This window comes from Scyliorhinus canicula, chromosome 12 (genome assembly GCF_902713615.1).
Source record: "Scyliorhinus canicula chromosome 12, sScyCan1.1, whole genome shotgun sequence".
Lineage (NCBI taxonomy): Eukaryota > Metazoa > Chordata > Chondrichthyes > Carcharhiniformes > Scyliorhinidae > Scyliorhinus > Scyliorhinus canicula.
The window spans coordinates 143,689,661-143,714,112 of NC_052157.1; the positions used below are offsets into that span (position 1 = coordinate 143,689,661).

The window sequence follows — 24,452 nt, forward strand, 5'->3', positions numbered from 1 at the left end:
GAAAGCACCTCTCAATTCTTTGGTAGTTTTGAGTGTAGGTCAACTGGCTCTGGTGATTTAGCAATAAAAAGAAACATTTATCAAAACCATCCATTGCTCCCGAGACATCTCCTCTGTAGACAGACCAGGTACACATTTCTAAAACAAACAGATTCAGTTCTACTTGACAATTCAATTTCTGAAATTGCACAAACATATTTGTAATTCGGGTAAACAGAAAAATGGGCTGGATTTTACTCCCCACCTGGCATGTTTGAAGGCTTGTAAAAGCCAGCCCACACAGTCTTCCTACCACATTCCTGCACCACCTCCTGTTTTACAGTGGGCGGGGAGGTGTCAGGTCCACCCTTGGATCTATTGAGGCCCTAAATGGACAATTAATGGCTACTTGAAACACCTCATTCTGCATGCCTTGCTATTTTACCCAAGGCAGGAGGCGGTCCATACTAGGTAAGTAGCCAGTCAACTTTTACTGTGCAGTCTGGTGTCGGGCAAAATAACCTTTTTTGGTTCCCTGTGCCTGAGGCACAGCCCCCCCCCCCCCCCCCAAAAAAAAGTCATACAGCCCCTTATCTATCCCCCAAACAGCATCTCAAAACCAGCCTCCACTCCCCTCACCAACCTAGCCATACCCCAGGCTTACCTTGAAATCCAGCTCCATAATCTCCTCTTGCTCAGGGACTGCCTGTAATCCCAGCCGTGGCACCAGTTGTACCTGGCACCGCTTGGATGACAAGGTTTGCCGACAGCTCTCTAAAACGGGATTAACTGCCTGGGCAGCAGCAGAAGTCTCGACCATAAGCAAATAGAATACTGGTGCCCCGTAAACCCCAGGCCAGTGTGATCCAGTTTGTTTTGACCTACATCGACAAATTTTATTGGCTTGATCTACATTGTCACCATAGGAGTCAACAAGTAATGTTGTTTTAACAAGTAATATTTGTTGGCCAAAGTGAATAGTTCTTAATAACCGAGGTGTCCAAGACATTGTGGTTTCTTAAAGAGAATGAAATTTAAAAATGGATCATGTTCCTGCAATTTTTGTGTTTAAATTAGATAATTAAATAAGTGTCTTACAAAAGACTGAAATAGGCCAAAATTATTATTCACTCCCTAAATTCGAAATACTTGGGCCACATTCAGAAAATGGTCGTAACCACGCAACAGGTATCCTGAAAAGGACAAAGGAATGACTAGAACAAAGCCCCAAATGTTTGTATGCAGCCATCAAGGCTTGCAAGTTGTTAAATTCACACTGAATTACACACTTGTTCTCCATTTTCAGTCCAGTCAATGAGAAAACCCGCCAGTTCAGTCCTTAGTTGGCTTCTGGCACAAAGCACTTTATCTGTTCTCTTTTTACAGCAAAAAATGTTCTTCCCATGAAGAGCCATCAAACTGATTGTTGCCTTCTGAAGTACTTGTAGTTAATCTTCCATATTACTGAAACTCAGAAGTGCTAATCAACAAATTAGCATCTCCACATCATAACAAATTATTTCACAAGCTAAGAATAAGGTCCCACAGTCCAAAGATGTGTAGGTTAGGTGGATTGGCCATGCTAAAATTATATTAAATTTTATAGTATTCTAAGTTTAGATGGGAGGGTTATGGGGATGGGCGGGGGGGGGGGGGGGGGGGGAATCTGAAAATAATTACATTAGTCCATGACAAGTTCATGATATAGTGAACTGATAAATTTCATGGATGGCACGAACATACACAATGTACCGAAGCTTGAATGCCAGTCCATTATTGAGAGGAAAGGTCTCAAATTTTAGTACAGACTACCAGATAATTCAAATTACTTGGAACTCTTCTGAAAGTACTATATTTCCATTTTCCTAGATTATTTACATTGCTATAATTATACTTATAGTAATAATCTTTATTGTCACAAGTAGACTTACATTAACACTGCAATGAAGTTACTGTGAAAAGCCCCTAGTCCCACATTCCGGCGCAGAGAGGAAGAATTCAGAACGTCCAATTCATCTAACAAGCATGTCTTTCCGGACTTGTGGGGGGAAACCGGAGGAAACCCATGCTGACCCGGGGAGAACGTACAGACTCCACACAGAGACCCACGACGGGAATCGAACCTGCGACCCTGGAGCTGTGAAGCAACAGTGCTACCCACTGTGCTACTGTGCTGGTACACTTTCTGAAGAAAAACTCTGATCATCAGTAGTCTGCAACTCACGGCAGCTTGCTGGATATCATCTGGTCTCATGTCTAAAGTGTGTGCAATGCGTCCAGTGGCTGTTTTCACAGAATTGACCATCAGGATCCTTCCCAATCCTGGATACAAAATCCCAGAACCCGGAAATTAACAGATTCAGTCACAGACAAATTTGCAAGCGGATGAAACGTCACACACCAGCAAACTGCTTCCCTTCTGGTAGCGAGAGCAGATGTAGCTGATCTTCAGTCAGCTCCCAAAGGAGTTAACAGACATGTGGATAAACGATTGATTTTTTTGTTGTACTGTGGATTCCCCAGCTCATTTCTCTTTAATATTTCAAAATATTTTGAAATTAGGAAATTTAAATACATTTGCAAACATATTGATCGGTTTGGCACCTCATAGACCAAGCTAATTAAAATAGATTTTAACCTGTTTACTTCAATTTAATTGTACAGTGTGTAAAGAAAGCCTCCACTATTAACAGAAACGTGGGACACCTTCATTAATTTATGTAGAGAAAATAGTTATCGACAGCTGTGATCTTTTATTGTGAAACTGTCAATTTATGAAATATAATTTTAGTGAATGGATGATGCAAAGTTTTATACAAAGAATGAGACTTTACTTTCAAGTACCTTTTAATGGGTTACCAGTGTATCCTCACAACCGTGCCTAATTAAAATGCAAAATGTCCCTTTCTTGGAAAGCTATTACTTCCAGCCACCTTTCACTTTTTGCTGAGGTTGTCGTTTGTACATCCAGCACTTAATGGAGCATATTTATCACTCAATTAGCAGTATAGACTGCTCCATTAAATCTCCATGTCAGAAAATTTATCCCCATTTACATGTCGCGATGATCTAATCTTTCTGCGTTAATAATGCAAGTTCAGATGCCACTCAGCAAATATGGAAATTAATGGTTTCTTCCATCATTTTGATTTCAATTTGCAGAGGTATGCATTCAGAAGCTGCATTACCAGCATATGCATATTGTGTTTGTCATTTTCATCAAAATGCAAGAGCCCTGTCATAAAATGAAAAAATGGAACACAGATCTATGCAATAAACTAATTCAATATTTTGTCAAAGAAGGTAAAATGAAAAATAAGGAAACTGGATTATATTAATATGTGCAAGCAATTTTGAACTAATATTAAAAAGGTTTAAACAAGCCTCTGCTTTGTGAGTAGAGTTACACGGAATCCAACAACATTCAACGTTTTTCATACTCTTAAATCAAAGATGATGTAAAGTTGTATTTCTTCTTCCCTTACTCATGTAATAAAATTGCAAATTAATAGTTCCTCTGGCAAGAGTGGACATTTGCAAGCGGATATGGTTCGGCAATGGATTCATTTCCAGCAGCATAAATGTTGATTAATGTACAGTAAATGACCATTTGATTGCCCTTCTCAATAACAGAGATGTCAACTTCCACACAAAATAAATTAAAAAATCAATACAGCATTAATGTCAATCAGTTAATTCCTCTATCAATCAACTGTAAATCCTTCTACTCTCTCCACCCACCGCCTTCGCAACCAACCCATTATCAAGCCCTGTAACCCGTCGCCAGATTTAAAATCTCTCCTACCATTTACCCTATGTGCATCATCGTTCTTCAAACTCACCACTTTGCTCTCTTAATCACATCAATATTATTTTATCTTGTTCATTTACTTCACTATTTGCGCCTTGCAGATCTCATTTTAGATCCAAAAGATTAAATTTTCCCCAAAGGTATTTACAAAAGTCTGCCAGCACACTGTTAAAGCAGAGAATAGAATGTTTGTTAAACAATAGAAAATTAACTACATTACACCAGACAAAAAGGTTGGAAAGATCCCAGTACAGATACTATAAAATTATTCAAACACTCACTAATTATTTTGCCACACAGACCCTTACAGACAAAAACCCCACTGAATATTTACCACAGCCTCAACATCAAGGTTTCTTGCTTATGTTAGCTAGTTACAAACAGTTTTCTTCCAGCGTACTTCTGAACATTCACTACATGTTTTTCTTCAACTGGTATCACTCTAAGACACCTCGAAGATGCAATCTGAACTCATTATTTCAACTTCAGAGCAAACAGGAGTTCCTTAAACTCAGTTCCCCAGCAGGTTTGCTGGATTTCTTAGCAGAGAGATTAGATCTTCTGCCTGCACACTATGGTATACACTCACGAATTGCCTTTCTGTGTTTTCCTGTCTGAGAGAGATTCTGGACCCCTGTCACTTGGGAACAGCACAGCATTTTCTAAACTTCACTAAACTGCTAACACTTTGGTAACCCATCTCTTGATTTTAAGCGTTGCAAAACCAAATTTTAAAATGTGTACAAACTTTGCAGTACCCAGCTCACAAAACCTTCAAATGAAACCAAGACCAGGTTCCAATTTTCTTAAACACCCAAATACAAAATATAAATTAAAATAAATCTGTACATTATTCCTAACAATAATTTTAAACAAAAAAGTGTTTAACCCCTCAAACCTTTGTCACAAAGTCTTATTCAATTTATCCAATGTATAATTGAGGCATACACATCAGGAATATCTCCAACTGCACGTGATAGGATGATGTATTAAATCAATTCCAAGCCATGAAACATGGAACTCAGTACTAATACTTTTCTTGGTAATGGGGTTGAGTCCACAAAATGCAGCATTATATATGAATGTCAGCTACCTATCACCAGTGTCCCAGCAGTCTCCCTTTTTAAGTACTCAATTAAACAAAGCCCTTCATCGGTTTAGTTTAACAATCCAATTAACAGATACGCCTTGAAAACAAACACTTTGTAACGTGCAAATAATTACAAGAGACAAATATTGTAGATCAGGGAAAACAGATTTTCCATATTTAATTTAACCATTTATAATACCAGTCCACCCCCTTTTTAGAACTTCCAATAACTTCTTCAAGCAAGCACAGCTTTTTGTAAAGCAGTTCAATAATTAGTGTTTTGCATCCACCCATACTTTATCCTTAGAGATCTCTTTTCTCTCTTTTTAAATTTAGAGTTCCCAATTTTGTTTTCCAATTAAGGGGCAATCCAGTGTGGCCAATCCATCTAGCCTACACATCTTTGGGTTGTGTGTGGGAGACCCACACTGACAGAGAGAATGTGCATGCTTCACATGGACAGTGACCCGGGGCAGTGAGGCAGCAGTGTTAACCACTGCGTCACCGTGCTGGCCCATGATCTCTTTACTCTCTAACATTAATTTTACACATACAAGGTCATTCTACAATCGTTTCTCAGATACATTATTTGTTGAATGCATTATTATCCCAAAAAGAGTACATCTATTGCATTCAACGGGCAATCTTTTTCAGAATGTCACTTGTCACTTGTAAACATTTGGCTAGAAATCCTGCAAAGTAAAGTCCCATATCCATCATTTTTACTGGAGCCAGTATTTTGGCAGCTTGGGTACTTTTAACAACCAAGTGACAGTATATTCAATTTTTGCCTACCCAAATTATTATAAACCAAATACCCATTTGGAAGATTGGCACAGGAAGCATCACTAAAAAGGACCACTTTCTTTTGGATCACCCAAGGCAGAAAACCTGAGTGTGCATTTCTCATAATTTAATTTCTTTAATGTTTTATTTTTCCTCAATAACTCCTTATTTGTAGTGTGCTTCAAGATAATATTAAGTTCCAATATGTCATAACTGACTGGCATCGGCTCGTCTGAGTAAAGAGCCATTTTAATTGATCGATGAAGCTTCTTGTTAAAAACAAATTTAAGTGCCCAATTCATTTTTTTCCCCCAATTAAGGGGAAATGTTATGTGGCCAATCCAACTAGCCTGCACAGCTTTGGATTGTTGGTTGAGACCCGCAGACACGGGGAGAATGTGCAAACTCCACATGGACAGTGACCCAGGGTCAGGATCGAACCTGTGTCCTCAGTGCCGCGAGGCAGCAATGCTAACCACTGCACCACCGTGCCTCCCGATCAATAAAGCTTCTTAACTGCTTCTTTATTGGATGCAAGATCATCTTTCTGTGACAACCGGGTCCGATTATTAGGATACGATTCTTTATAGATATAATAAAGTTACTTCCCACCTCCCCTGATTAATGTGGAAGCCCCCAATCGTGGAAGAAAATTTAAATGCCCCCCTAATGTCTGACTTCAAATTCCCCTTTGGTCTGATCTACAGCAAGATTCCACAGAACTTCACCGGAGAAAATCATCGAGATGTATCATAAAGATGCCCACGAGCTCTGCTTTACGATACTGAAGAGGCTTTCAGCTAAATACATCCTACTTTCAGCAAGACCCAAATGAAAAAGATAACACCTTCAACACATTTGTTTGACATTTCCACAGTTTCCCTTCTACATGGCTCACATTTTTAGGTGGTTTAAAAATCAATTCTCTTAGAAATGTTTCATCCTGCAAAAAAATATTGCTGATCAATCGAACTACATTCCCACAAACACATGACTAAAAGAGCTAAGAAAACTTTTAAGGTCACTTTTCCTGCTGTGCAGGAGTCCACTCTGACACATTGATCACTAAGTCTCTCTTTAAAAACCCAGTATGAAGTCTTACAACACCAGGTCAAAGTCCAACAGGTTTGTTTCAAATCACTAGCTTTCGGAGCACTGCGCCTTCTCCAGGTTATTATTCACCGGAGGAAGAACTGCTCTGAAAGCTAGTGATTTGAAACAAACCTGTTGGACTTTAACCTGGTGTTCTAAGACTTCTTACTGTGCTCACCCCAGTCCAACACCAGCATTTCCACATCATGGCTACCATCGACACCTTTAAAAACCCAAGCCACAAGTCTCACTTTTTGTCCAACCTGGGAGTACATATCCATGTGTGGACAAGGCTAGCAGTTTTCAATCGAGCACTTCAGAGCAGGCACCAAATTCCTTTCAACCAGCCAAGTTTGTAGCATTCCAAGATTGCTCTGCAGTACAGCTCAGTCAAACTATGGCCTCCACATGTTCTCCTATCCCTTTCTGTCCTACTGCTGCGGGAGCTCTCCCAACCCTGATCAAAGGTTGTATGTGATCGTTCGTAGTGTCAAAATCACTTTCAAATTCACCATTTCTCCATTGACTGGATTGTTCCGGTATGTACATTAGCTTAGCACCAACTTTAGACAGTTACCCTTTGGGTAAATAGCCCTATCTTGAGCATCGGTATCACTGTCTATGGTTATGCTGTACCTTATCGACCTTACTTTGTCAAATAAAAGGGTATGCAAGTACAGGTCCCTCATCTGGACAGTGACCCAAGCGGGAATCGAACCTGGGACCCTGGCACTGTGAAACAACAGTGCTAACCACGGTGCTACCATGCCACCGTATTCTTGCTCTCCAGGGAGTGCAGCGAAGATTTACAAGACTGATTCCAGGGATGGCGGGACTGTCATAGAAGGAGAGATTGACTAGAAAAGAAGAACAAAGAAAAGAACAAAGACTAGGTTAGGGTTGTTCTCGCTGGAGATCAGAAGAATGAGGGGACATCTCAGAGACATAAAATTCTAACAGGACTAAACAGGGTAGAGGCAGGGAAGATGTTCCCGATGGTGGGTGTGTCGAGAACCAGGGGTCACAGTCTGAGGAGTCAGGATAAACCATTTCAGGCAAAGATGAGGAGACATTTCTTCACCCAAAGAGTGGTGAGCCTGTGGAATTCATTACTACAGGAAGTAGTTGATGCTAAAACACTGAATACATTCACGAGGCGGCTAGATATAGCATTTGGGGAGAATGGGATCAAAGGTTATGAGGAGAAAGCAGGATTAGGCTATTGAGTTGGATGATCAGCCATATAGTGATAAATGGCAGAGCAGGCTCGAAGGGCCAAAAGGCCTCCTCCTATCTATGTAACTTTAAGACAATTTGCATTTTTCTCTCAAACTCCTTTCTGCCTTTAACATTCTGATTAAGAGATGCTGGGTTTTGTTAAAGGGGTGCCATAAGGCCCTGAATGAGCAAATTGCATGTTTACAAGCTTTCCAAAGGCTTTTGCTTTATCATGTTCCATGTTCAATTTCATTTGTGCTGTTTTTCATGGAAGGTTTGCTTGGCAGCAAGGGTATCTCACTGAATACCACATCTACTAACAAAATTGTTTTATTCAACGATTATGCTTGGAATGATCACTCTTTTCAATCGTGTCATCATCCCCGACCCTGAAGCAAGTGGAACTTTCACATTCCCTGACCTTCCTTCGATATTTTCTACCAAGTGATTCTGAATGGCATTTCAACTAATCCATTCGACATACTATTTATGCGCTCTGTCGAACAGGGCTCAATTAAAAGAATTTGCGACTAGAATACACATTACCGACTAAAGCTTCTTGTGACCTGTACACTTATCTTGGCCATCATCATGTTCCACTTCTAAATCTTTGATATCACGGATCACCTCGAAAACTGTTTCGATGTGGGTAATTTACCACATAATGATAGATTGAATCACATCTGCAACACCCATTACAGTTCCCAAGGCATCCCGGAGGTTCATTTATCTATTATTATAACTCCAACCTTGTCATCTGCCAGATGTCTAGACCTTCAACAGTGTCCACCAGATGGATGACATCTAATTCACAAAAACACTTTGCTGATTTTGCTTTTGGCAGGTAGTGACAATACCAAGGTCGAACCTCGATGTCTCTTTGTAAAAGCCATGACCAGAGTCTAGATACCCATTCAATTTTTCCATTAGCAATAAGATTCAGTTTTGGAAAACTGCAGTGGATTATAGTATATGGGGTGGCAACGTGGTTAGCATTGCTACCTCACAGCACCTCTTTGTGTCCAAAAGATGTAGAGGTTAGATGGGGTTACAGGGATAGGGCAGGGAAGTGGGCATAGATAGAGTGCTCTTTTAGAGGGTTGGTGCAGGCTCGATGGCCTCTTTCTGCACTCTAGGGATTCTATAGATACTGGCTGTCAAGAGACAGAAAGATACCTGGTACTCGAGAGAGGTATGAAGGATTATGGGGCAACCATTCCCACATAATGAAACCAAAACAAGTCACTGCCTTTTGGAGAGGAAAACCAGATATACCCATGTTTCCTCACATCATGGATTGTCCCATCAATAAAATACTTGTACTTTCACATTAAGACCAGAGTACAATTTAATGAAGATTCTTTGTACCTGTAAAATATCTCTGTGCCTTTGTAATGTGTGCATAAGTGCCGCATTCAATGACGTAACGCCAGGAGTTGAGGTGTACTCTGCCATTTTGTCATTTACTCCTGTGAGCTGGAGACAAAAACAAATAAAACATTTGAAATTTGTACATACAAAAATAACGGCAGTGCTCGTTGTACTGGCACTTTGACTCAGAATTCTGAAGTAGTAAACTTCATTTTCAATGCGGCGTTGGGGGAGGTTTCGGCGTTGGGGGGGGGGGGGTGGGGGAGGGGGGTAGCGGCGTTGGAGGGGGGGGTAGGGGTGGGGAGGGGGGTTGGGGTAGGGGGCAGCGGCGTGCGGAGGGGGGGGGGTACGGTGCGTTGGCCCCAGGCATCCATTGGATGGGGGCATCAGCAGATCTTCCTCAAGGCTCCCCTTCCTCCCAGCTGCCTTGTCTTTGTTTGAGAGAGAGAGAGAGAGAGAGAGGGAGATTGTGGGGACAGACAGAGAGAGAGAGACAGAGAGAGGGAGTCCCGTCCGTCCTCTGGCTGAGAGCAGGGCTTTGGTGAGTATATTGCAATCTGCCTAAACCCAGGAATATTGCCTGGTTAGAATGCAGAGGGAAATGCTGGGATCCCGGGGTGGGAGATGTGTCTGGATTTGTCTATTTCAGCTTCAGCCTCGATTTCAGGTCAGTTTCACAACAACAGGAAAAACGCGCGGAGAGAGAGGGAAAAACTTTTGGCAAAGTTTCTGGGTTCTCCCACTCCAGGGGCGAAATTCTCCAACCCCACGCAGGGTCAGAGAATCGGCTGGCAGCGGCGTTATTCCCGCTTTGTTAGGAATTATCCGACCCGCCATAAAACGGCGTTGTTCAAATCCCGCCGGCCGCCTCGGAAAACAGCTGGCGCCGGCGGGATGTCATGTTATTTTTAGGGTGAATAATTCTCCGGCCCGGATGGGCCGAAGTCCCGCCGACGTGGCCACGGGTCATGTCGGCAAAAATCAAAGTAGGTTTATAACGGCGTCAACCATTGATGATGGTTGACGCCGTTCAGTAACCTACATCGAGTGCGCGGGGGGGGGGGGGGGGGGGGGGGGGGGGGGTAGCGGCGTTGGAGAGGGGTAGCGGCGTTGGAGAGGGGTTGGGAGGGGTAGGGAGAGGGGGGTCGGGGTGTTGGGAGGGGTGGGGAGGGGGGGGTCGCGGCGTTGGAGAGGGGGTCGCGGCGTTGGGAGGGGTGGTCGCGGCGTTGGAGAAGGGTGGGGGGTTCGCGGCGTTGGAGAGGGGTGGGGGGGTCGCGGCGTTGGAGGGGGGTAGGGGTGGGGAGGGGGGGTAGCGGCATTGGGGGGGAGGGGTTGCGGCGTTGGGGGAGGTTGCGGCGTTGGGGGGGTGGGGAGGGGGGGTAGCGGCGTTGGAGGGGGGGTAGGGGTGGGGAGGGGGGTTGGGGTAGGGGGCAGCGGCGTGCGGAGGGGGGGGGAACGGTGCGTTGGCCCCAGGCATCCATTGGATGGGGGCATCAGCAGATCTTCCTCAAGGCTCCCCTTCCTCCCAGCTGCCTTGTCTTTGTTTGAGAGAGAGAGAGAGAGAGAGAGAGAGGGAGATTGTGGGGACAGACAGAGAGAGAGAGACAGAGAGAGGGAGTCCCGTCCGTCCTCTGGCTGAGAGCAGGGCTTTGGTGAGTATATTGCAATCTGCCTAAACCCAGGAATATTGCCTGGTTAGAATGCAGAGGGAAATGCTGGGATCCCGGGGTGGGTGATGTGTCTGGATTTGTCTATTTCAGCTTCAGCCTCTGTGATTTCAGGTCAGTTTCACAACAACAGGAAAAACGCGCGGAGAGAGAGGGAAAAACTTTTGGCAAAGTTTCTGGGTTCTGCCTTTATAATTCACAGCGCAGAAAGGGTTCTGCGCTGTGAATTATCAAGGCACCTTTTCTAATCCTGGGGAGAAACAACCTTTTGAAGAGTCTGAGGAAGCTACCCCCCCCTCCAGCGCCGCTACCCTCCCTCCAGCGCCACTACCCCCCCTCCAGCGCCGCTACCCCCCCCTCCAGCGCCGCTACCCCCCCCCCCCCTTTACCTTCCCTTCCCCCCTCCAACACGCCACTTCCGCAGCGGCTGAAACTGACGTGTACAGCGTCACTCCGCTGCTGGCCCTTTCGGGACGGGAGATTTAGGGCCTAAAAGCAGGCCCCGACGCCGGAGTCAGCAGCGCCGCTTTTGCCCGCCGGTAATGGGCGTCACGTAAGTCTTCGGTGAATTTCACCCCAGAACTTCAGCACACTAAGGCTTGCACTTCAATACAGATTTCTATATTGTCACAACTACAGGAAGGAGATGTGCAACTGAAGCTCGTCTTGCCATCGGCTGATACCCCACGGCAGTTTGTGCTGTAAAACTCAATGACTCTCATTTAGAAAGAGCAGGTTATCTTCTCCCAACAACAAGAACAGAATAACCAGTCACTGATCTCATAACAAAAAGCAACTTAATTAGGTGAAGTGCCTTTTTTTCCTGAGAGATGTGATAAGCTGCTGCATAAATACCAATTATTTTTCTCTAATTCTTTCTAACATTTGATTTTTTTTTTTTAAAAGGGGTAAAAATCTGAAATATCACCCTGAGCTCAGCACCTGAAGCAACACTGATGCATTGGCAAGTGAAAAAAGACCAAACATATTAGGGGATCAGGGGTTATGGGGAGAAGGCAGAATGGGGATGAGAAAATATCAGCTATGATTGAATGGCAGAGCAGACTCGATGGGCCAAGTGGCCTAATTCTGCTCCTATGTCTTATATTGATGATTTGGAACTCTTTCACACTGGAATAAAGATGCATGAAGACAATTAAGGACAAAAGTATTTTGGGTGATGAATTGAGATTGAAGAGGCAGAAAAGATGTGCCCAAAATATGCACAGCTCCTGCTTGCTTTCTATCGCTTATGTAAATCATTGTACAGACAAGCCAAGGACCTTTCTTCTTCTGGTTAAAAGATTTTGTTATCGGGGGCAGTGAAGGAGACATGTGGGAGCAGAGTTGGTGTGGCCCCCATCTGCGATAACCACCGGTTTGCCCCGGGGAGGATGGACAGGGGGTTCCGAATTTAGCGGAGAGGGGGATTGAGAGGATGAGGGACACGTTCATAGAAGGAAGTTTCCAGAGTATGAGGGCGCTGGAGGAGAAGTTTGCATTGGCAGGAGGGAAATGAATTGATATTTACAGGTGCGGGACTTTCTGCAGAGGCAGGTAACAACCTTCCCACTCCTGCCGCTCAGGGGGATTCAGGATAGGGTGGTTTCTAGAGGATGGATAGGTGACGGGAGCGTCTCGGACATATATATGTCCTTATGGGTTCGGAGGAGTCGCAGACTGATGCCATGTCCACGGTATTAAATACGAGGGTGGCAATGAGTCCAGAGGTGGCGATTTTTGGGGTATCGCAGGATCCGGGAATCCAGGAGGAGAAAGAGGCGGACGTACTGGCCTTTGCTTCCCTGGTAGCCCGAAGGCGCATATTAATAGCACGGAGGGACTCAATGCCCCCAAAATCGGAGACCTGGCTTTCGGACATGGCTGGCTTCCTCTGCCTGGAGAAAATTAAGTTCACCATGAGAGGGTCTCTGTTAGGGTTCGCCCGGAGGTGGCAACCATTCTTCGACTTCCTCGTAGAGAATTAATCGTCAGCAGAAAGTGGGGGGTGGGGTTAGATTAGCGTAATTTAGGGGGGTAAGCAATGGTAGGACCTGTGGGAGAGGGAGGCAGTATTTGTACTATGTTTATATTTTTCTTGTTATGTAAATTGTTGCTGTTACAGTGCCAAAGAAATACCTCAATAAAATTTTTCAGAAAAAAAAATTTTGTTCTAAGGACAAGTGACTCAAAAGGAATTTGAAAATCTGATGGCGCACGGTCCTAAATATACTTATTTTACACAACAGAAATTGATTATTTCCCCAAAGTGCAGGATATGAAGGGGTAGTTGCACAATCTAAACTGGGTTTTTGTATGTGTGAAATCAATCCCCGTCACTTCACAGCAGTGGGCTCCAGGTGTGGTTGAATGAAACCATTATCCAATCATCTCCAATCAGATGGGTAATAGCGGTGTCAATACACGTAGCCCAAATAAGGCTGCGAGTGCCTAACACAAATGGTGATGGACAAAATATGTGGTTCTCATGTTTACGCAATGGATAATAGCAAGGTGAACCTTGAGGGCATCAGAAGGGAAACACGACAGCACAAAGTGACACAGCTGGGTTTAGATCTTTAGGAGTGCGGCAACACTGCAGAAGCCCTGCGGAAAAACAGCTGCAAAGCCGACATTGCAAAATAGTTGCTTCAGTTGTCATACCAGTTCTTGTATCAAATGATAGCTTTGTAACAGTACATGCACCACTCCAGAATTAGAACTTTCATATAATACTATTTTTCATCATTTTTGAGCTATTTCTGCTAATAACATTCTCCAAAGTTTAGCCATTGACATATTTATGTGGCATTTTGCCGACTTTCATTTTAAGACCTTAAATTTGACTGTACAGCAGCGGTAAAATCAAAGTCACATACTGTATCTTTTGTTTAAGTTTACTTCACAAAATCTATCAAAGTTAATTCTTTATGCACTGCAGGCAGAGATGGGAGACCTAAATACATATGGAGCAAAAGGTGAATGAGAAAAAGTGGGCTTAGCATTTCCAACTTTGTAAAAGAAACAACTTCCACTTGTATAGCACTCTAAATATTCCAAGGTGTTTGCTAAAGGGGAGGGAATAGGATTGAGAAATCAAAACAGTGAGCAGGGATTGGGGGAAAAGTTAAGGGAAATGGACAAAGCACAGCATATGCTTCTAGGATGCTTTTGAAAATTTGGAGAAATTAAATAAGGCAGAGCACTTTATTTCAGGAGTGTTGGGAGGTGATGGTGGTAGAATGGGATGAGCAACATGGGTCTACACGCAGTAGTCAAGACTCAGACTTGATGAGGGGTGTGAACTAGGACGCAGGGATGATAAATGTGGATAGCTCCATTAATGTTGTGTCCTGCAATTATCACTATGGACCTGGATCTTCATCCAACGATTCCTACGTTCGAAGAGAATGAGAATTTGGAAGTAATTGATTTTACTGGGGAAGGAGGAAATATGAACACTGGTATGAGAGAAAGATAAATAAAAGTTTATTACAGAACAGGATACAGGCATGGAGTTCGGTTTAAGATGACGTTTGTGAAGGGAGGAGCAGCACTAATGAGTAATCATCAATAATCAGCATTACAATGATGGAGAGACCGGAACTACACTTAAGGTTTAATTATAGCAATATTTGACTGGAGGTTCAAGTTCACCTTGGCTAGCAGCTGTTCGATTTCAACAGCCATCGTCTCAAACATCCTGTCTTGACTTGATCCATTAAGAAGAGGTGTTGTATCAGAACTGGAAAGAAAAGCAAAACTAGCACAGTAATACAAAAAAAAAGTCGGACCATATAAAATTTACTTTGCCGTTAGGTGCCATTAAAGTACTAACTTTGTTAATCTGCCCAAGTATATAAACAGGAAAAATAATTTTGCTGATATAGAAAATGAAGTGTCTTTAAGAGATGGAATTTTGAATCGAGTCTTTTTGCATGAAATAATATCAATGAAACCAATTCAACATAAAAAAAAAATGGTGTTCATTTGATTAAAAAGCTGTTATGTCTATTGACCTTTTAAAAAAAAAATTTAGAATCCCAATTCAATTTTTTCCAATTAAGGGGCGATTTAACATAGAACAGTACAGCACAGAACAGAACAGGCCCTTCGGCCCTCGATGTTGTGCTGAGCATTGTCCGAAACCAAGATCAAGCTATCCCACTCCCTGTCATTCTGGTGTGCTCCATGGGCCTATCCAACAACCGCTTGAAAGTTCCTAAAGTGTCCGACTCCACTATCACAGCAGGCAGTCCATTCCACACCCTAACCAGTCTCTGTTTAAAGAACCTACCTCGGATATCCCTCCTATATCTCCCACCCTGAATCTTATAGTTATGCCCCCTTGTAACAGCTATATCCACCCGAGGAAATAGTCTCTGAACGTCCACTCTATCTATCCCCTCATCATCTTATAAACCTCTATTAAGTTGCCTCTCATCCTCCTCTGCTCCAAAGAGAAAAGCCCCAGCTCCCTCAACCTTTCCTCATAAGACGTATCCTGCAAACCAGGCAGCATCCTGGTAAATCTCCTTTGCACCCTTTCCAATGCTTCCACATCCTTCCTATAATGAGGTGCACACAACTGCACACAATACTCCAAATGTGGTCTCACCAGGGTCATGTATAGTTGCAGCATAACCCCGCGGCTCTTAAACTCAAGCCCCCTGTTAATAAACGCTAACACATTATAAGCCTTCTTCACGGCTCTATCTACTTGGGTGGCAACCTTCAGAGATTGGCCAATTCACATACACTGCACATCTATGGGTTGTGGGGGCGAGGCCCACGCAGACACAGGGAGAATGTGCAAACTCCACACGGACAGTGACCCGGGACCGGAATTGAACTTGGGTCAGAGACAAGTTTCTCATATCTACCTTCTCAAAGCCCAAGAATTGTATTCATTTTTACGAGATCACCCTGCATTTTTTCAAACTCCAGAGAACATGTATCTATTCAATTTGTGCTCAAAGGACAAATCACATCCCAGGAATCAATCCGGTGAACCTTCATTGCACCCCCTCTAAGGCAATGATATCCTTCCTCAGATAAGGAGACAACAAAGCTGATCTCCCTTGCCATTGCAAAATAAATCATAAGGCGCTATTTTCAAATGAGAAAGGTGGGAGGACAGATGGATAATTGAATCAAGGTACAAGAAAACTACTTCGACAGTTGAAGGGAATGAAAATGTTCCTAAGTGTGCCCAGATTACCCAAAAACATAATCTCTGATTTTTCAACTAATGAGAAGGCCTGACTTTTCAAATATTGAAGTTGAAAGCTATATAGGTGCCAATATCTTTAAATAATGGAATCTCTTTATTGTTTGGAAGTCTGAAAAAGCTGCAATTTTAAAAACTTGTAAAATATCGACTTGAACTATCATTTCTAAACAGGCATCATTTTGCTCAGATTTGTCCCCGAGATAAGGGGTTATAATGTTATCACATTTAACAAAGCTTAAAATTGAAAAACCTCAAATCACTGTGCCATCTCCAGGTATAACAGGTTAAAGTAGACAGCAGACAACTATATAATGGGAAACTCCACAAGCGATTTACATTGCAGTTTTAAATCAATTTTGAAATGGAATGTTACAAACCATCTATCGCTTTTAAAATACAAATTTTTTTTTTTAAATGAAGTGGCTGAGAGGATACATGTGCCAACAAAGGCATCATTTTGCCGCACAGGCCAGAGAGATTCTTGGTTTGAGCTAAACCAGCTTATGCAGGGAAGCTGAGATGCTGCTATGTTTGGCCTCTTGAGCTCTAGGCTGGGAGATGGGAGTCAAAGTCGCAATCCCTGCTAGAAAGAGTGGGTGAGGATATGATGGCACAACTGGTTGAAATAACCAACATCCACTGTTGGCCACTCTGAAAGGCCCTATTTAACTGGTGGTGCCCGTGAGACTGCATCTCAGCATGGAGTCAGTATCTTTGAGAGAAATGGGGATAGGAGAAAACAATTGCAGGATATGAAAACTTGAAGGTTCCTGTAATGCATTTAGCACATTCCTGGAATCAAGATGCATTACATGTTGCTAACCAACTTGGGAATCTTCCGCAAACATCGATCCCATTGCTAACCCGAATCTCCTCAGGCTCTGAATTGTGCTAATGTTGTTTCTACTCTATCCCACTGGAGGCTCATGTTAGAGTGATGATTCCCTTGCTCTCTGGAAATCTCTTGATTTAATCTGTGCTGTACAATGAAGATCACTAAATAAAGGGGACACGTCACAATGGTTATGAATGAGAGCCAAGGCTGCCAAGCTGCCTTGAATCACTACATTTGGGGAACGAAATTGAACATTCGCTGCACTGAAATGATTAGTCTGTACATCAAACTTACTTACATCTGATTGCTTTCAAAGCTCACTGGACTGCACTGGGGAACGAAATTGAACATTCGCTGCACTGAAATGATTAGTCTGTACATCAAACTTGCTTACACCCGATTGCTTTCAAAGCTCACTGGACTGCACTGTGAACTAAAGAACTTTAATAACTTTTCAGCCATCCTAATCAGAAATGAGGTGACTAAAGAAACAGGCCAAAATTGGAAGTAGACAATGGTAACAGACTACACAAGTACCACTTACTTTGTCAAATGCATCACAAATTACTTCTGACAGCAGCGTCGCATTCCCTAACTTCACAATGCAGTCCCTAATTTAAAACCTTTAAATAGTTTCATATACAATAGAAAGGGCTGTTCGAGTGATGGACAATAGGTTCAGTGCCTGTTATAGAAAATAAAAGACTTAAAAATTGGATCCAATCGAACGATAGAAGGGCCAATGAGACCAGCTAACGGTCACAGTGAAACTCAAGGTTCAGTACTCCTATACGATCAGGATCAAATGACCGCTGAATGAAGTTAATATGCCCGCACGGCAGTCTTTCTCCCAATAAAATTCTTCTTGCCCAGAAATCTGTGGTATTCCCTAAATGTTAAGACATAATTGGCCCAATTAAGTGATGAAAGCATGAACTAAGGCAGCAGCACTGTGCCATTTAAAGATAAAACACGTTGAACGCATTCCAGGTGGATTTACTTGGCCAGCTGAACAAGTGCCTAGGAAGGACACAAATTCAGTGGCTGGTTTAGCTCAGTGAGCTAGCTGGTTTGTGATGCAGAAGAAGGCCAGCAGCGCAGGTTCAATTCCCATACCAGCTCAGAATTCTCTCTGTGCACCCGAAGAGGCGCTGGAATGTGGCGACTAGGGCCTTTTCACAGTAACTGCATTGCAATGTTAATGCATTGCAATAAAAAGATTATTAATTAATTCCCAGGCCACTGTTGGGCGAATAAACTTCAACTAGGACAGTGATGGTCACTAAAGTTGGCTTAGTTCTCAAATGTTCGAGGTGAGTGGAAAACAATGCACATTTCCCATTCACGAGGGGAGGAAAAGCAACTGGTTGAAAAGAGAAGCAGCAAAATGTTGTTTTTATTTTCTTGTGGTAATTAATTGTGAATTACCTCCCACTGAGGCATTGCCTTCTTCCAGACCCTTCCATCAGGCAGAAGGTACAGAAGTCTGAAGACCCGCACATCCAGACATAGGAACAGCTTCCTCCCCACAGCTACAAGAGTCCTCAACGACTCCCCCTTGGACTGATCTGTTCCATGTAAGAAGACTATTCAAGACGCCCTATGCTGCTCTTGCACATGTATTTGCTTTGTTTGGCCCCTTGTTCCACACTGTAACCAATCACTGTTTGTCGATGTACCATTTGTCAATGTACTCTGTTGATTATTTTTTTGTCTACTATGTACGTACTGTGTACGTTCCCTCGGCCGCAGAAGAATACTTTTCACTCTACTTCAGTACATGTGACAATAAATCAAATTTTTTTTAAAAGAAAAAAAGAAAAGAAAATAATTGCTAATTTGTGATGTGCAGATACAGAATTTGTGGCAACATGGTACTATAGATGAACACTGGGAAAAGATAAATACACTGCGATAGAAGACACGCTCAAAATAGTTGTCAGAGATAATGCAAAGTTAAAGTGCAGAGTTAACCTTTCAGAAATCCCAATCCAAAAGGTCAAATCGATACAAATATGCAAATCTTTCTGTTCTCACTCTTGGCCGAATCATGATAATGTAGTCGATCATAAACGCAGAACATTTTGAAACTGAACAGCAGCTGTAGCAAGTTTGTTGAAAAAGGAGAAAGTACACATACTGACAGGTAAGACAGTATTTTTCCACGCTGCTGTGTTTTCTGCCCAAAATGCTGCTTTTCAATGATTTCCAGCAATCAACAGAAACTATCAAGACCCTTACAATTAGCTTCCAGACATCAGAGCGTAGCTGCTAAAGTTTTAAAATGTAGTCACAATTTCATAAAATTCATTAATATCTCCAATAGTTTGAGAAACAAAAGTTGCTTTTGATGGCTCAGAACTGAGTAGTAAAAACAAAGAAAAAACTTGCTGTGTAATACCTATACCTGTCGCGTCGCCCATCTCGCGTTGTGGCACCACTGTAACTTGTGCAGAGTTTGCTGAAGGATACAAGTTTCAAATCAAGTTCGTTCTCCAACTGTCGAGCTTGCTTCCGCAGATCTGTACAAGCAAAGCAAAAGATCAGCAATTTTCATCTAAAATGAGAAAAAAGACACATATTGATTGCCAAGCAGAAAAATGGATTAAATTTTATACTTGTTTTTACCAAGAATATTGTAACATACCCAATACCTGAAATCTGAATGGTGTTAAATGAAACCGACTTTTCAATTCCTGTTCATCTGAAGTTTGCTATCAATCACGAAAATCATAATAGTGGTTGGAAAAAGACATTCAACCAAAATTAACTATCCCTGAAGGTCCCCCACCTTGCTGCAGCATCTAAGTCAGGGGTGGGCAAACTTTTCCGTGCAAGGGCCACATTCAGAAAGTCACAATTTTAAAAGGCCGCATAGTATATTAAGTAAAATAATTAATATTTAAAATAGCCAAAATAAAAGGTTTAAAAAAAAAACAATTAATTTTTATTAATTAATATTTTAAAGTAGAAACTTTACATGAAACACATTTATTTGAAAAACAAAGTAACTCAGTTTAAAGAAAAAAAAGCAATTCATTTTTATTAATTAATATTTTAAAGTAGAAACTTCACATGAAACACATGTTGTGCCGAGCAATGATCACCCTACTCAAGTCAACGTATCCACCCTATACCAGTAACCCAACAGCCCCCCCCCCCCCCCATTAACCTTAAAATTTAAAAAAAAAAAAATTTTTTTTTAAATTTATTTTCTTTTTTAAAAAAAAATTTTTTTTTATGACTTGATCTTGGTGGGCCGCATAAAGACCTTTGGCGGGCCGCATGCGGCCCGCGGGCCGTAGTTTGTCCACCCCTGATCTAAGTGGTTCCAGGGCTTTAGTGCCTCCAATACTCTAGCCAGCACTCCATCCCACATATTGATCACTCTTTGCCCGAATTAAGAAATTTAATGTAGCATCTTTGCCAATACAGTTCAAATAGAGTCTCCATTGTAATGCAGGGAAAAGCTGCAGCAAATTTGGGCACAGCTCGATCCCGTGAATAACAATGAGATAAACAATAATAATAAAATCTTTATTAGTATCACAAGTAGGCTTACATTAACACTGCAATGAAGTTACTGTGAAAATCCCCTAGTCGCCACACTCTGGCACCTGTTCGGGTGCACCGAGGGAGAATTTAGAATGTTCAAATTAACTAACAAGCACGTCTTTTGGGACTTGTGGGAGGAAACTGGAGCACCCGGAGGGAACCCACACAGGCACGGGGAGAACTTACAGACTCCGCACAGAAAGTGACCCAAGGCGGGAATCGAACCTGGGTCCCTGGCACTGTAAAGCAACAGTGCTAACCACTGTGCTCAGATAAATGGGACAGATATTACCAGGACACTGGAAAGCCTACCTGATTTTTTGAAGAGCACCATGGGATACTTTACACCCAGTTGGGAAGATAAGTGGGACCTCAGTTTAACATTTTATCTTAAAGATGACACCTCTGATCATGGAGCATTTTCTCAGTATCACAATGAAGCATAAATCTTGTGCTGAAGTCTCTGGACCTGTGCGTAAACCCACAAACGTCTGATTCAGAAGAGGAGTGCTGTCAATAATCCAAGGCTGACGCTTTTTGATAGCTGCCTGAAATGCAACTCCCATTAGTTAGAAGCCGTGTACCCTTCACTTGTTTTTAATTTTCAAATCACCATTTGGAGACTTTCTTCAAAGCGGAATCATCAATTTCTTCAGTCTTTCATCATAATTTGAATTTCCAAGACTCAAGACCAGCCTTGTGGTTCTTCATTGCACCTTTGTATCTCGATGACATAAGTGGACACAAACTAAAGTTGCATTCTGACCAGAGCACTACACAGTTTGATCATGAGTCCAAAGTAGAGGGCAGCACGGTGGCCTAGTGGTTAGCATAACCGCCTCACGGCGCTGAGGTCCCAGGTTCGATCCCGGCTCTGGGTCACTGTCCGTGTGGTTTGCTCATTCTCCCCGTGTCTGCGTGGGTTTCACCCCCACAACCCAAAAATGTGCAGAGTAGGTGGATTGGCCACGCTAAATTGCCCCTTAATTAAAAAAAAAAATAATTGGCTAATCTAAATTTTAAAAAAAAAAAATAAAAAAAAAAAATGAGTCCAAAGTACCTGTATGATCAACTTTGCCACTGAAATTAGTGCAGGAAATGCCATTACAGCTGATAGTTAAGAGAATATGAAGATGCAGATATATTTTGCACATGTTGGTTGATATTTTCCCCCTACTTTTAAATGTCTTACACTGATGGGGACTGGATGGGAATCCAACACTCTACATTCCACAGCACCGACAAAGTCACTGTCTGGGAAAGTAGAATGCAACCAGGATGGTCCGACCATTTTAGCAACACACTGTCAGTGAAGACCTAAACAATGAATACGTATCAAGACATAATTAAAAATCTCATCTGGCATCAACATCTTTCTAATGACATACTAAAAAGAGGCTAAAAGGCTATGGGCATTGATTCACTGCCTCTGATTAAGTGCCATATTGTTGTAGCTACATTGAGGAAAATTACAATTGGGACGGGAAAATTCATTTATCACAAATCTAAATTACTGACAAGTTTTGTCCTCTTCTTGTGTATTGCTGAAAAAAAAGACATTTTGTCAAAGCTTTTCATCTTGCACTCATCAGGAATTCGCAAGAATACCAAAGGGGAAACAATAACTTTATATTGTACGAGAGGAGGGTGCTGAATGGTTGGCAAGTTGACCCTGATTGGTAGAGGAGTCGCCATGGAGAATGTTGATGGTGACATATGGTTATCTGGAAAGCATTGTTCAAAATTTAAAGCTTGCAGTTTGACTCTGATTGGTCGAGGCATTGCCCTGCGGGCTGAAACAGACACAATAGGTGTACATGTTCTTGCTGCCTGCAAAGAACAGGGCATTATTTGCAACTTCCGGTGCAGACTGAGGATTATGGGCCAGCCCATGCTTGTTAAACGCAAAACAGCATCCAAGATTAGATGTGATTGGACTGGATTTGTTTATTGTCACGTGTACCGAGGTAGTGAAAAGTATTTTTCTGTGAGCAGCTCAAACAGATCATTTAGTATATGAAAATAAAAGAAAATAAAAAGTACATAAAAGGGCAACACAAAATCCAAACTGTAAATACATAGACACAGGCATCGGGTGAATCATACAGGAGTGTAGTATTCATCAGGTCCGGTTGATTCCGGAAATTGGACAATGCTAGCTAAATAACTCTGTGTGCTCAAAGTTATGCTGACAACCAATTTAAGATTGTCAGGCTCGCAGTGTGTACTAGAAGTTACATATACACAGGGCCCTGTTCTTTGCAGACAGAAAGAATATGTAAATACACTGCCATTCACTGGTTCATTCCACAGGACAATGCCTTGACCAGAGTCATGCTATCTGGTTCAGCTTTCAAACAATGATTGGCAATTAACTGTCAGTCACCATCAATTGGTATGTTCACTTTGGCAACACCAATACCAATCAGCACCCTCTTCTCATACAGTATAAAGTCATTGTTTCCTATGACATCCATATTCTTGTGATTGTCCTGATGAGTGCAATACGAAAAACTTTGGTCAAATATCTTTTTCCAAGCAATACTCTGGTTCTTATTCTATTTTTATTCAGATTTCGGATCATGTTACTATCAGTCTGAAGGTGGAATAATATGCTTCTTAGAATTTACAATAGATTAACAATTTCTAAATCTTTAATGCATTCCTCCTCATACTGCATTCAGACTTTGTTTCTCCGAACCTATTTCCACTTTCTAGATTATTTCTATTTTCTCCTTCCCAGATTACAGTTGAAAGGTCAGAGTGAAGATTGACGTCAGGTAACACCACACATATTAGCTGCGATGGCAATTCAAGTGGGTCAAAAGCTAGTTTCGCCTCAATGCCAAGAGGGAAATACCTTTGCTATTCTCTCCATTCATGCTTTTGATAAGATTGGTAATTTACTGTGCGAGATCTCATGGTTGCAAACCCACATTCTGACATTAACAGTTCAGTGGTATTTTGGAGCGCCACTACTTGAAATGCTTTTTTAAAAACGTTTCAGAAACTATATTATCTATTACAAAAAGTCCATGTAACAATTAACTCTTATACTTACAAAGAACAAAGAGACAAAGAACAAAGAAAATTACAGCACAGGAACAGGCACCTTTGGCCCTCCCAGCCTGCGCCGTCCTGGATTAATGTTGACCGACAACTAATAGCTACTGCATCATCATGCAGAGCAGTGAAATTTAGACTCCACTAATATGTACCAGAGACAGCCACTCCATGACATTAGCATAAGAAAACCTGCACAAATCAATACAAACACTCATTCTACCTCTATGCACTACACTGACCACTGGTTGGGATATACTGAAAGTGAGACGCTGCCAGGTGGAATGACAGCTCTCTCATTTCAGCACCCTCCCCCTGGAGAGGAAACCACAAAGTACTTACTGTCCCCAAATTCAGCTTATACCCAGAGAATGTCCCAAATCTTTGAAGCAAGCCCATTATGTCCCCCCCACCGAAGACCCCGACTCCGAAATATACACGTCATCCACATACCAGGACACCCTATGCTCCACCTTCCCCTCACTATCCCCTTCCACAGCCATGAGCTCCTCAGTGCAATGGCCAAGGGTTCTATAGCCAATGCAAAAAGGGGGAACATGGCGCACACCTTGCCTCGTTCCCCATTGCAATGCAAAATACCCTGAATTCATATCATCCGTGCGCACGCTCGCCATTGGCCCTTTATACAGCATCTGCACCCATGACACGAACCTCGGCCCAATCCCAAATTTCTCCAACACCGCCATCAAATAACTCCACTCCACCCCATCAGACGCCTTTTCCGCATCCAA

General features: G+C 42.3%; 1 protein-coding gene across 2 annotated transcripts in view; it reads right to left on the reverse strand.

The window, feature by feature from the left end:
• Positions 1 to 24,452, reverse strand: part of gosr1 (golgi SNAP receptor complex member 1) — a 133,736-nt gene that overhangs the window by 90,073 nt on the left and 19,211 nt on the right. The window contains exons 2-4 of one of the 2 annotated variants that reach the window (XM_038814343.1): positions 19,484 to 19,604; positions 14,672 to 14,759; positions 9,345 to 9,452 (exon numbers count right to left, since the gene is read on the reverse strand). In XM_038814343.1, coding sequence (XP_038670271.1) covers positions 9,345 to 9,452; positions 14,672 to 14,759; positions 19,484 to 19,604 — 317 coding nt within the window. The remainder of the gene's footprint in view (positions 1 to 9,344; positions 9,453 to 14,671; positions 14,760 to 19,483; positions 19,605 to 24,452) is intronic. The other variant, XM_038814344.1, reaches the window with a different exon arrangement.